At 48.9% G+C, this 13783-nt stretch overlaps 1 protein-coding gene across 1 annotated transcript in view; it reads right to left on the bottom strand.

Annotated features, from left to right (window-relative positions):
• PLEKHG4 (pleckstrin homology and RhoGEF domain containing G4) overlaps nt 1-1871 on the bottom strand; it is a 168036-nt gene extending 166165 nt beyond the window's left edge. Inside the window, 2 exon segments of the mRNA XM_044987105.1 lie at nt 1690-1773; nt 1776-1871. Coding sequence (XP_044843040.1) covers nt 1690-1773; nt 1776-1871 — 180 coding nt within the window.
• Nucleotides 1872-13783: the final 11912 nt, after the last annotated feature.

Raw genomic sequence — 13783 nt, 5'->3', positions numbered from 1 at the left:
ATTTGCATGCACAATGACAGACTGCACAAAATCATTGGAATAAATATGTAAATGGCTTGTAAGACAGGTAAGCTGCAGTGTAATTGCACCTGCAGTTGAGGGAATTGTGCACACAAATCTGTGTAGATGTAGGTCAGATGTAATGTGGTATCCTCTGTGTGTGGCCATGTTAAGAGGCAGTCCTGTTCTCTTCTCCAAGAATAAAGAAGCTCCTGTTAACACTGGTACTTACCTGGTAATATGTTCGGCTTCCTCTTAGCTTCAGCAGCTCCCACGCCCTCTTTTTAAGAGCGTTGAGTAGTTTGTTTGTTTTTACAGGGCATTTGACATCTTGGAGGTCATAATGTCCCTGCTCCCTGTTTGTATTGACTCCTTGTTGGAAAGGCACTCCCTGCAGCATCTGTGTCCACACACTTTCTTAACTGCACTCTTAGACATTGGGTCAAGCCTGTGAGACTGAGTAGTTTCCAACACTCAAAATCTATCGTATCGGAGCAGCCAGAGGGAGAAACATCCCAGGCGTTCTCAAACTGGGGGTTGGGACCCCTCAGGGGGTCACAAGGTTATTACATGGGGGGTCAAACCCCCCAAACCCCACTTTGAATCCAGCATTTATAATGGTGTTAATATATTAAAAAGTGTTTTTAATTGATAAGGGGGATCGCACTCAGAGGCTTGCTTTGTGAAAGGGGTCACCAGTACAAAAGTTTGAGAACCCCTGCCTTATTCCTACCAGATCTTCCAGTTCCTCCCTGTGCAGGTACAATATGGAAACCACAGAGAAGATGCATTTGATTATTAAACTAAGATGGACACCACAGAACTAATGGCAAAATGAAATCATTGCAAAACAGTGGTAGAATACAAACAAACCAAACGCAAAGCAAGATAACATTCTGAAATAGTGCAAACAAATCCACGCTGCCATTCCAAAACAGCCAGGTAAAAGTCAGTCATTGGCAAGTGGAACATGCTCCTGATCGGCAGGACTTCAGCACAGGGAGGGTTAACATTATTACTGAATTGGGAATGTGCACACTCCTGCCACACACGAATCAATCTAATCAGAGAAGGAAGCACAAGGCCCAAGCTGGTTTTCCTAATGCACTGGGGGTTAGGGGCGAGATTATCTTCTCATCCCACTGAAATTAGATCAGGCCGAAAACCAAAAACTTCTCTGTGAGGGTTGTTTTGTTTGGTTTTTTTTACACAGTTGAGAACTTCAGAGTCAGTGAAGGAAAAGTGACAGCAAACTCCTGGTGCTCTCACTGGACGCAGCTCTTCGGACACTCACAGCTTTGCATTGGCAAAGGACCGAGGAGGGAAAGGAGCAGCACTAGCATCGGGGAAGCATACAAAGAAATGATACAAAGTCTCAGTTCCATTCCGGTCACTTGCCCTTCTAGTTTCCGTGCGGCTATCACATGAGATTTCTTAGTCCAAACTCCTCTCCGAGGACAGCCCTGCATCTCTCCAGCCCAGTGGATCCAGACTGCAGCTAAGTTACAGACAAGCTTGGGGTTTGTTTGTTTTTTAATTTATTCTTTCGGTTCAAATATGTTTTAATGTAAAAAATATCCAAAGACCCAAACTTTACTTCCTAGGATTAGCTCAGGCTCCCCCCACAAGCCCCGACAGCAGCTACAGCCTGTGCCCAGACAAGCGATCTGTGTATCGTGATCTACTTACCATGTTTCTAAACTCCTTTATCCTCGCCCTCTCACTTCCAAACGCAGCGTTTTTTCTCTCTTTCTTCCATGCTTCCCCCCCCCCCCCCAAGCTTTTACTCTCTTCTTATAAATACGCATAAACCACTGAACCACTTTGAGCGTGGAGCTGTAATCCAAGCCCTTGCCCGCCCCACTCTGCATTTCCAACTAATCTAACTCATGACACAGCCCTGGGGCTGGACTGGGGGACCCTGAAGGCTGCTGTGACAGCCAACAGGCTGCGCTTTGTAATAGATGTAGTGACAAGTGCAGTAAACACTGGCTTCCATGTGCAGTGCAGCCACAGAGACACTACAAGCCCAGCAATACACAGGTACCATAAGGCAGAGTCAACAAAAGGCACAGGCCTGTTATTCCAGAGAAGCCCCGTATAACTGATTTATACTTTCACTTAGCGGTTTCTTTGGAATATGTCTGACCTTACTTAGGAGACTTTCCCTTAATGCAAACACTGTCATTCAGAACTGAGGAAACGTCCTGCTCTCTTTTTCCATAAATAACATCTAAAGGAAACACGACATGCGGGGAGCATGCCAATGTCCCCTGAAAAGAGGCCTCAACCTATGCGAGATTTTCAACAAATTTCACTTTCCGTTTCTGGAATGTAAAGAAAAGCAGAATGTTTTCACCCAGAAGAGACCCCAAAGGATTCGGGGGGAGGGGGACTGCCACGGATTTCCAATAAATGAGTAACAGGTCAAGTGAAACCATGGGAAATAACAATGGAGACTACAGAAATGCACAGGAATAGTTTGCTTAACAACGTCTAGAAAGGAAATAGAAAAGTGATGACGATGTCATCCAATGGCACCAAATCACATCAATATCAAGCTGGGTATAAAGACCTTTTTTCCCCAAGGGAGGAAGTAATTTAGCATGGCAAATTCCTCCGCCCCTTCTTTAATTGTTTAAAATGGCCAGTGGCCAGAGCAGTGAGGAAGGTCACTGAACAGCCCGGCAGTGGCCTACAGAAAAGACAATGGAAAAGCCAGTGGGGGTAGAAGGTGGGTGGAAATGCAGGTGCCTCAGTGCTTTCAGTGATCCATCAACACACATGGATCCGATATAATGGTGGAGGAAAACACAGAGCCATAGGACATGAGGACACAAAGCCTGATACTGAGAATCACTGCAAAAAACCATGTTGCGTGGAAAGACAACAACATCCGGTGCAGCTCAGTGGTGGCGCAGGGTTTGGCGGCTGTGTTGGATGTACTGCTGGAATGTTCGTGGGCCACATGAAGGAGAGCAAGTGAGCCCCTTTCTCTTTCACTAGGACAATAGATTCAGTAACATGAGGCAGAAGACCACGGGGACAAAGGAACCAGACGCCAGCGATCTTCGATGGTAGAATAGAAACTATCGTCAGTATCTTCCGCCGCCACCTCAGACTCAACAGGTCACGGTGTGTGCGGGCAGCCTTGTTTGGGTGTTGTCCACAATTCAAAGGAAACTGGGGTGCTGTGGAGCCAGGCTGCCGCCACATACTGCCACAGAAACTGGCAAAGACAACACAGACACTAACTCAGCAGAGAAGAGGATGGGGAGGGAGGACTACACCAGAGCCAGGAAAGAATAGAGTGACTAAGCAACAGGAATCACTACAAACAGCCCTCCTTCCCCTTCAGAGAGAAACCTGCCTAGGGTATCAGAGCAATGATGGCTAGAGGAATTGACGCCAAGGATTGGAGAGGAGCGAGGGGCTTCTCTTACACTCCTGAAACGGGGTTGCAGGTTTGTGACTTCCCTGAATTATAGAATGGCACAGCTGGCAAGTCGTTCAAGCACTCACTAGGCAGTTACCAGATTGGCAGTTAAACTAACTTGGTTTCAAAATCTTCTCCCTTTGATGGAATATTGAGACCATGCCTATGTCTGGGGGACTGGTAAGCAAACCGGTGCCTCTGTCTCACTTTTAGTGGGCGTATTCTGCGTGGTCAGCACTGGATCGTAGAGAAAAGTCTGACTCAACTGTAGGACTCGCCTTGGACGCGTGACTATTAAGGGTAAGAGTGCAAGTAGCCTGTTAAGGAGTGTGCCCAACCGTTTCTCTGCCGCGGCGCATCTTGATACCTTTAATTCTTTTGAAGCACACCACCATATTGTCTCCAAATGAACTCATGAATATTCATGAGCCAATCCAGAGCAAGGCTAGTAGGGTTACAGTCAAAACAACCAGGGCAGCTAACCTTAGATCACGATCTGGCTATTGTGTTAACATTAATATTTTCAACAGTAGAAACTAACATTAAAGCTAAACATAAGAACTCTGGATGAAAGCGTGCTCAGTGGAGAAAGTGACATGCACCTGAGAATAATATTTTGGGATGAAAAGCAATTAATAATTTATTGTTTCTTCTCATTCCCAAAATAGTCTTCCCAAGTGTGTGTACATTTCTCCACTGTTTTTAAAGGCAATGTAATTAAGTCCCACTCAGAGTTCTGCCAGCCTCAAGAGATCAAAAAATAAACAAGTCAGACCCCCAACAAATCAGGAGATTGGCCCCCCAAACACGTGGTTATTTGCAAAGAGATTATATTGTTTTTTCAGTCAGTCTAACGATTGGCGAACTGCACCGTCCATCCTCAGAGGGAGAGCAAGAGAGCAATAGTGCTGCCCAGGCTCCCATATGTACTGGGTACGAGGGTTTTGGCCCCTGCTGCAGGAGTTCTGACCCCCACATCTGCCCATCCCCTGCCTGGCAATGAACTCTGCCTCCCAACTTCCAAATCAATCCTGTGCCCCAAGGCTCCAAATCATAGAATATCAGGGTTGGAAAGGACCTCAGGAGGTCATCTAGTCCAACCCCCTGCTCAAAGCAGGACCAATCCCAACTAAATCATCCTAGCCAGGGCTTTGTCAAGCCTGACCTTAAAAACCTCCAAAGAAGGAGATCCCACCACCTCCCTAGGTAACCCATTCCAGTACTTCACCACCCTCCTAGTGAAATAGTGTTTCCTAATATCCAACCTAGACCTCCCACACTGCAACTTGAGATCATTGTTCCTTGTTCTGTCATCTACCACCACTGAGAACAGCCGAGCTCCATCCTCTTTGGAACCCCCCTTCAGGTAGTTGAAAGCAGCTATCAAATCCCCCCTCGTTCTTCTCCTCTGCAGACTAAATAATCCCAGTTCCCTCAGCCTCTCTTCATAAATCATGTGCTCCAGCCCCCTGATCATTTTTGTTGCCCTCCGCTGGATTCTTTCCAATTTTTCCACATCCTTCTTGTAGTGTGGGGCCCAAAACTGGACACAGTACTCCAGATGAGGCCTCACCAATGTCGAATAGAGGGGAATGATCACGTCCCTCGATCTGCTGGCAATGCCCCTACTTATACAGCCCAATATGCCGTTAGCCTTCTTGGCAACAAGGGCACACTGCTGACTCATATCCAGCTTCTCGTCCACTGTAACCCCTAGGTCCTTTTCTCCAGAACGGCTGCCTAGGCACTCCAGCTGCCCCAAGTTCTGTCCTCACCCTCCACCAGTCCAGCCCCACCTCACCCCAGTTCTGCCTCCCTAGCTCCCCCAGCCCCCACCTCACACCAGTTCTGATCAAACCCGCACCAGGGACCACCAGTTCTGCCCCCCCAGGATCCTCCCCCTGCAGCCCCACCCCTCAGTTCAGCCCCTGCCTCACCTCTGCTTCTCCTGAGGTTCTTCCCAATCCCAACCCTGGGGGGCCGCAGTGGGGTCCCCGCTCCCCTTCCAGGCGGGGGGGGGGGTGACTCCAGGGCTCTTCCCCCTGCTTCCAGCCAGCAGCCGCAGGAGGGAGGGGGAGGGGCAGAGGAGCTGGCCTGTTGGGGGGGAGGAGAGGGAGATTGAGCTCTGATTGGTTGCTCTGCCCCCGGAGGAGGCGGTGCAGTGAGGCAGCCAGCCAATCAGAAGGCGGCTTTCCCTGCCTTCCCTCCCCCTCCCCTTCCTCCACTCAGCAGGATTCCAGTTTGCTATCTTACCCTGGCTTTGGGGAATGGCTGTGACACATGCACAACATCTGAAAGGGGCCTCGGCCCGCACGCCCTCCGGCGCCGACCCTCGTTACCACACACGGGAAGGGCTTTTCGCTCTCACGTGTCGCTTTTCACAAAATGCAGCGGCACCCCAGTTGGGAAGCACTGCGTTAGGGGACAGCTGCACAGCAGTTTGGAGGGAATGGGAGCGAGCCTCCCAGCCCAGGTCAACAGATTCGGGCTAGCAGGGCCCACACCAGGTCTCTAAAAAGAGCTGTATAAAGAGAGCTTTCAAATTGCGACTTGGGCTGGAGCTTGGGCTCTGCCTGCATGAGCTTCTGAATGCTCCAAAATCTCTGGTACCCGGTACACACTCTGGCCTTACAATGTGTTTTGGGTTGTAGTTTGATTTAGAAGTCCTGGGGTTTGGATGCTACTGGAGCTCATGATTTGATTACGTACATAGTTTGGCCAGTTTCATCAGGTTTGCTGCTGGTATTGGGGAAGGCTGATGTTCTCTGCAAAACCCCAGTGAAGCTTTTCTTAAGCCGAGAATTGTATCAACAGGGAAAGATGGCACACACCTTCCTGGAGAACAGCCAGCATGCACCAAGGCACAACACCCTTCTTATGGCTCTGACACTCTTGTTTTGGAAGCAGCCTTGTTTAGAGCAGGTTTTATTCCGGCCTGTGACCATAGGCGCCGACTTATATGGGGCTCTGGGGCTTTAGCCCCATGAATAAATCCCAAGCAGGGGCTCTGCCCCACCAATGTTTTTTCTCCCCTGCTTAGAGCGCCCCCCCGCCGCTGCCGCCGCCGCCGCCAGGGCTGCCCAGAGCCCTTTAAATCCCAGCCGCAGCCGGGAATCAGAGGGCTCTGGGCTGCCTGCTGCAGCGGGAAGCCCAGAGCCCTCTGATTCCCGGCTGCGGCTGGGATTTAAAAGGCTCTGGGCTCCCCGCGTTTGCAGGCAGCCCAGAGCCCTTTAAATCCCAGCCGCGGCCGGGAATCAGAAGGCTCTGGGCTGCCTGCTGCAGCGAGAAGCCCAGAGCCCTCTGATTCCCGGCTGCGGCTGGGATTTAAAAGGCGCGGGGCTCCCCGCGTTGGCAGGCAGCCCAGAGCCCTTAAAAGCCCACCCGCGGCCGGGAATCCGAGGGCTCTGGGCTGCCTGCTGCAGCGGGAAGCCCAGAGCCCTCTGATTCCCGGCTGCGGCTGGGATTTAAAAGGCTCTGGGCTCCCCGCGGTTGCAGGCAGCCCAGAGCCCTCTGATTCCCGGCCGCGGCTGGGATTTAAAAGGCTCTGGGCTGCCCGCCGCAGCAGACAGCCCAGAGCCCTCTGATTCCCGGCCGCGGCTGGGATTTAAAAGGCTCTGGGCTCCCCGCGGTTGCAGGCAGCCCAGAGCCCTTTAAATCCCAGCCGCGGCCGGGAATCAGAGGGCTCTGGGCTGCCTGCTGCGGCGGGGAGCCCAGAGCCCTCTGATTCCGGGCCGCGGCTGGGATTTTAAAAGCTCTGTGCTCCCCGCGGGTGCAGGCAGCCCAGAGCCCTTTAAATCCCAGCCGCGGCTGAGATTTAAAGGGCTCTGGGCTCCCCGCCGCAGTGGGCAGCCCAGAGCCCTCTGATTCCCGGCCCCGGCTGGGATTTAAAAGGCTCTGGGCTCCCTGCGGTTGCAGGCAGCCCAGAGTCCTCTGACTCCCAGCCGGGGCTGGGATTTTAAAGGGCTCTGGGATCCCCGCGGCTGCCAGCAGCCCAGAGCCCTTTGAATCCCAGCCTCTGTCCGCTGATTGCCCCCTCCCCAGACCCCTGCCCCAACTGCCCCCCAGAACCTCCACCCCCTATCTAAGCCCCACTGGTCCTTGTTCCCCAATTACCCCCTCCCGAGACCCCTGCCCCTAACTGCCCCTTGGGACCTCAGCCCCTATCTAAGCCTCCCTTCTCCTTGTCCCCAACTGCCCCCTCCTGAGACCCCACCCAACTCCCCCCCCCAGGACCGCACCCCCTACCTGTCCCCTGATAAACCTCTTAGACTCCCATGCCTATCCAATTGCTGCCTGTCCCCTGACTGCCCCTTCGAACCTCTGCCCCATCCAACTCCCCCTGCTCCTTGTCCCTTGACTGCCCCCCGGAACTCCCTACCTCTTCTCCAACCCCCAAACTGCTTACTGTGCCACTCAGACCAGCGTATCTGGCTCCATGCAGCTCCAGACAGTTGCTGCCATGCTCCCCCATGGAGCCCACAGCCCTCTCCCACCCCCAGCACCTGCCTTCCAGATTTGAACACCTCAAAATTCAGGAGTGCTCAAGCTCGGTTTGGGCAGCTTTTACTTCATTTCTCCCAAATCAGTTTCCCCTGCAAGGTGCCAACTGAAGGTGTTGGAGAACAGAGAGATCAGGTGGCCTCCTAATGCCTGGAAAAGAGACAAAGGCCGGAGGAGGGAGTGTCAGTGCCTGTGCGGACTTCTGGGAAGTGCACGGTGTGGAAGGGGATGCTGTGATGCTTTGGAACATCTCCATACAAAGCCAGTCAGGACTCTGGGGGAGCCTCCTCTCTCGGAGCATACTGTCTCCAGGGCAAGAAGCTTACACCTTCCTGGGTCTGACCTCGGAGCATTCAGCATGCCCTTCCACGTCATGCACTTTCCAAAGTGAGTCTGCCCAGGCTGGTCCTGGGGCAACCAGAGGTCGCTGCACCCCAACTCTGCAGTCAGATGTGACTCTCAGCCAGACAGTAAAACAGAAGGTTTATTAGATGACGGGAACACAGTTTAAACAGAGCTTGTTGGTACAGAAAACAGAACCCCTCTGTCAGGTCCATCTTGGGGGGTGGGGAGCCCAGAACCAAGTTCTGGGTCTCTCCCAATTTCCCCAGCCAGCTCCAAACTGACACTCCCTCCTCTGGCCTCTGTGTCTCTTCTGGACAAGGAGGCCACCTGATCTCTTTGTCCCCAACACCTTCAGTTGGCATCTTGCAGGGGAAACTGAGGCACCCACACAGTATTCAGAGAAAATATTAAGAACATTCCCACTTCATCACAACAGATGCAACAAAATATAATACTGTATATTGAAGTAGGCAAGTGCTGCTTCTGACTTTCCACTTTTAATTGACCCTTGTAATCTTGTGGCACTGACGCGTTGTAGCTTCATTTTATATCGGCTTACAGGGCGGGAGCGGGGGGGCACCACCATTTTGGGCCCCACCAAAAATTATACAAACCTGCCGCCTATGCCTGTGACAGGTAGGTGGTTAATATAATTATTTTTAAAGGGACAGCAAATGCCCTCTCCAAGAGGGCCTCTGCAGGATGTCATCTGTTCAACAGGGCAGTATAAAGATTGAAAGGTTCTGGCTTGTGTTATACAGGAAGTGAAATTAGATTATCACAACGGTCCCTTCTGGCCTTATAATCTATGAATCTCTCTCCACAGATCATTAGACTGGTATCTGTCCAGTATGGACACTATCCAGCTATCTTCAGCTGCGTCTGTATATTCTCTGCTGCATGTATATGGGGCAGCTTTTCCTTTTCAATCAGAAAAATATTCATAAAGGGAAGGTGGTGGCAGCGGAGGCAGCAACTGCTCTGGCAGATTTCCATACACATTCCTCTAGGATTTAGAACATCGACTTTAATTACAGGTATGGCGGGTGAAGTTTAGGCGTAGGCCAACGTGCAGGCAGTGAAATGGAATAGCTGTCCGTTAACATTAGCAACAAGGAGAATAGCAAGGTTAGGGTTAGTGATACTTATCTGTGTCCACCCAAAAACAAATACAGGATGGGAACAAGAAGGGGTATCCGGGATGTGTGGATTTTTTTATATCTATATTTGGGCAGAAAAGTGGGCCCTCTCCAGGGGGTTATACATTTGTAGCTTTTTAAGGCCCGGGGGCACCTGTATGATCATCTAGCTTGACCTCCTGGATCCACAGGCTGTAGAATTCCACTAAGTAATTCCTGCATCAATCCTGTAACTTTTGATTCAGTTACAGCAGATCTTTTAGAAAGACCAGCCCCTCCCAACTTAAAGATTTCAAGTGACTAAGACTCCACCACAGCCCCTAGGTAACTTGGTCTAATGGTTAATTACCCTCACTGATAAAAATGTGTACCACGTTTGTAGTCTGAATTTTTCCAGCTTCAGCTTCCAGCCATTGTTTGGCTAAATTAAAGAGCCATCTCCTATCAGAAATTTTATCCCCATTTAAGTACTTATAGACAGTGATCAAGTCACCTCTTAACCTTATATTTGATTAGTTAAATCAATTGAGTTTCTTAAGTCTCTCACTGTAAGGTAGGTTTTCTAGCCCTCATATCATTCTTATAGCTCTTTTCAGAACCTTTTCCAATATTTCAACATCAGCTATAACTAAACAGTGTATTCCAGATATAGTCTCAAAAATGTCCTCTACAGAGGTAATGCCACCTTCCCTACACCTAACTGATGCCACAAGACTACAGAATATAGTTGGGGATTCAACTGAAAGAAATGTTGATTGATCAAGGGTGATGAGGCAAATCCAATTGATAAACACAAACACAGGTGCAGCAGCAGTGATTCACAGCTTCTATTGTGTTGGTGCCACATTTAAGCGAGAGCAAGATCTGGGGAGCTCCTTACTGGCTTGAAATGAAATTTCATAGATCAGAAGCCTGCCTGAGGTACTTGAGTACAATCTACCATCCTGCCTGAAGGTGAGTGAAGGCCAAAGATGTGTGACAAAGATATCGTTTGGGAGAAATGGACAAGGAATTCATCAGCCAGTGATTTGAGCAATCAGAGGGCTGCACTTTTCAAAAGGTTCTTACCTTTTTTCTTTTTGCCACATCATAACTTTAAAAGTTTGGGCCATAAATTTTAAATATGGCCTATTCTGTTGACCTCAATATGGCCTTTCACTATTTTTGCAAAGGTTGTGTGTTCATTTTGGAATTATTTGATGTGACTTTGTTTTTTAGGACCTATCAGAACTCCGCAAAGTTTACAGATTGTACACAAAGGCGTAATGGAGACCTAGGATTGAAATTTAAAAAATTAAGTCTCTAAGGGGAAAATTTCCAAAAGAAGCTAAAGTCAGCAGCCTAAATCCCGTTTTCAAAAGGGATGTCGGCACTTTTGAAAAATGGCACTTAAGCTAGGTCTACAGTAGGAAATTAGCTTGGTATAACTACGTTGCTCAGGGATGTAAGAAATCCACCCCCCGAGTGATGCAGTTAAACACTACTAGATAGAGACCCATCAGTACTTCATTCTCCGAAACATGTCACAGGCTATGACCGTCACTATTTCAGAGAGAAGACTCAGATTCCAAGGCCAGAAGGGACCACTGTGATTATCTAGTCTGACCAGTATAACACAGGTCAGAGAACATCCCCAAAATAATTCCTAGACAGGAGCTTTTAGAAAAACATCAAATCTTCATTTGAAATTCGCCAGTGATAGAGAGTCCAGCACAATCCTTGGAAAATTGGTCCAGTGGTTAATTACCCTCACTGTCAAAAGTGTACGCTTCATTTTCAGTCTGAATTTGTCTTGCTTCAGCAACTGGATCATGTTATACCTTTCTCTGCTAGATTATATATTTGTTCTACATATAGAAATTTATAGACTGTAATCAAGTCACCGCTTAACCTTCTCTTTGTTAAACTAAAGAGATTGAGCTCTTTGAGTCCATCACTATAAGGCAGGTTTTCTATTCCATTAATCTTTCTCGTGGCTCTTCAATTTATCAATATCCTTCTTGAATTGTGAATTGATGGAGAAGGAATATTGCCTAAAACACACAGTATTGCATTTCCATTGGTAACAGTTTGGAAAAATACACTGCTAGCTAGAACATTTATGGCACACTTAAGGTAGCTGTTTAAGACACATTGTAAACTCATTATAAACATCTTGCTGCTTTGCCTGGCCGGTGTACAGGGTGAGAAGGTAAAAGGAACCCATCAGGTTGTTTGGGGATCTGTAATTCTGCATTTCAATACTTTCAAATCTGTGATGGTATTATATTTAAGGTAGAATTTCCTTGTTTTCTACCTTTTTAAACTGCAGTGTTTTGATAAGATTTTCCTTTCTGAAACCATGGCTACAAATTTATAAACTTAATTTGGTCTTAACTACATTTTTGTCAAGTCAACACTAATTTCATCAGCAAGTGGGTCTTTGCAACAATCACATCCTTTGCTGATGATACAGTAAACTGCCCCCTTGTAATAAACAGGCATATTCTATTTGCTGCTGGAGCTCCACCCATTGCTCTTGTTCCCAAGAGCTTAGGACCATACCATACTGATGGCAAATTTTTGTTCTTTAGGACTGCCATTGCCAGTGGAAACAATAAAGACTGCTCAGAATACAAGCACTCATGGCGTATAAAGACAGACAAATCCATGGCTGACTTTGTGAGAAGTTGTGCAGATTCATACCGTGATTTTTGTCCCCTAAGTATGATGGTTTCAGGTCCCTCCTTTGGAATGGGATGGTGCTGGCCTCGGTGCCAGCCAGGTTACAATACTGTATTTTGATTCTGGCTGTTTTTCTCAGCACATTGTGCTGTGTAAAGTAAAGCTGTGGGCACCCGCATCCCAAAGCCAAGGGGCAGGCTGACCTAATGCTAGGTGCCAGGGTGGGGACAGAATGGGAGCTTGTCTGTGTTCAGATGCTATTGCTAAGCTGACCACTTGTACCCTGTCTAGAACGCATGTCGTTGCTCCAGAACGAAGTCAGCTCTTTGCTTTGTCATGTAATTTGTTGGCTTTGGTCATGAGGTTATTTTTCACGTTCGCTCTGATTATCTCCAGGACAATGCACTGTTGAGTCTGTTCTTTCTCTCAGCTGCATTGTTTGGAAATAGAAGAGGTAAAAGTCTCCTAGAATTCAAGGACTCTTGTATGTGAGTTCCACTCCTACCATTCAAACCAACTCAATGGGAAAAATGAGACTGAATGGCTGTATTACATTTTTTAAAATGATTCTTGTATTGACAAAGAATGTGGATGGAACTGTTCGTCAGCTTGAAGAGCAATCAGTCTCTGATGCACGCATCACAAGCTTTATCCCCCCATCAAAAACTTCAAGGCTGACGTTCACCCCCTCAGCCCTAATTATTCAAACTGATGAGGTATTTCCTGTGCCTGCAGCTATCAGTAATAACAGGGAGTCTATGCCCAGAAGGACATCCCCTTGCTATATTTACTTGTGGCCGTATCCCAATATAGCTTTTTGAGTGGAAAGCTGCTTTCCCTCTCTTTCCTGTAGTTCAGATACATTTTATGTGCAGGCACATGGGAGACAGCTGCAGCCAGTGCTCCAGTGGGTGTTAAAAGCCCCTCTTCATTGCACGCTGCCAACAATGCCAGGCTTGTTCCCAGCACAGGCCTGCACTGTCTGCATGGCGGTGCAGGCATTTGCTCTCGAACTCAGCCTCCAGTTGCTATGGCAATTCAACTAAATGTAAAGCTAGTGAGAAAGGCGTTGTGCTGGCTCCTAGCAGCGTTCTGGTGCTGCTCATGGACCCAGATGGGAGTGACCCAGGGGAAAGGGAAATAGCACCCCCATAAATGCATTACCAAACGCAACCATGGGGGGTGCTGCTCCCTCCTCCTCCCCGCAGTAGCCCAAGGCAATCACCGAGTGTGAGCAGAGCCTAACCCCCACCCACATTCCTCCAGGGCATTGGGCTCTCAAACCCAGCCCCACTTCTTATGTGTCTGGACTAGGGCCTTTGGCACAGGTGCTGGAACAATTTGTATAGTGGGGGAGCTGAGAGCCATTGAACCAAACTGTAAACCCTGTATAAAATGGAACCCATTTCAAGCCAGAGGGTGCAGCAGTCCCCCAGCACCCCTAGTTCCCGCACCTATGGCTTCGGCTCCGGAACGGTCTCGGGGTCCCCCAAACTGTCATAAGTGACCTTAATAGCCAGGCTCAGCTGTCCCTCCCCACCGGCCAGGCTTGGTGGGGGAGGAAATAATATTTGTACTCATTAATCAGATACCTAACTCCTAATCCTTACCAGGCTTGGGGACAGAGCCGGCTCCAGGCCCCAGCCAAGCAAGCTCGTGCTTGGGGCGGCAGATTCTAAGGGGCGGCATTCCCTCGAAT

This window comes from Mauremys mutica, chromosome 14 (genome assembly GCF_020497125.1).
Source record: "Mauremys mutica isolate MM-2020 ecotype Southern chromosome 14, ASM2049712v1, whole genome shotgun sequence".
NCBI classification, from domain to species: Eukaryota; Metazoa; Chordata; order Testudines; family Geoemydidae; genus Mauremys; species Mauremys mutica.
This window is presented reverse-complemented; position numbering and strand designations above follow the sequence as displayed.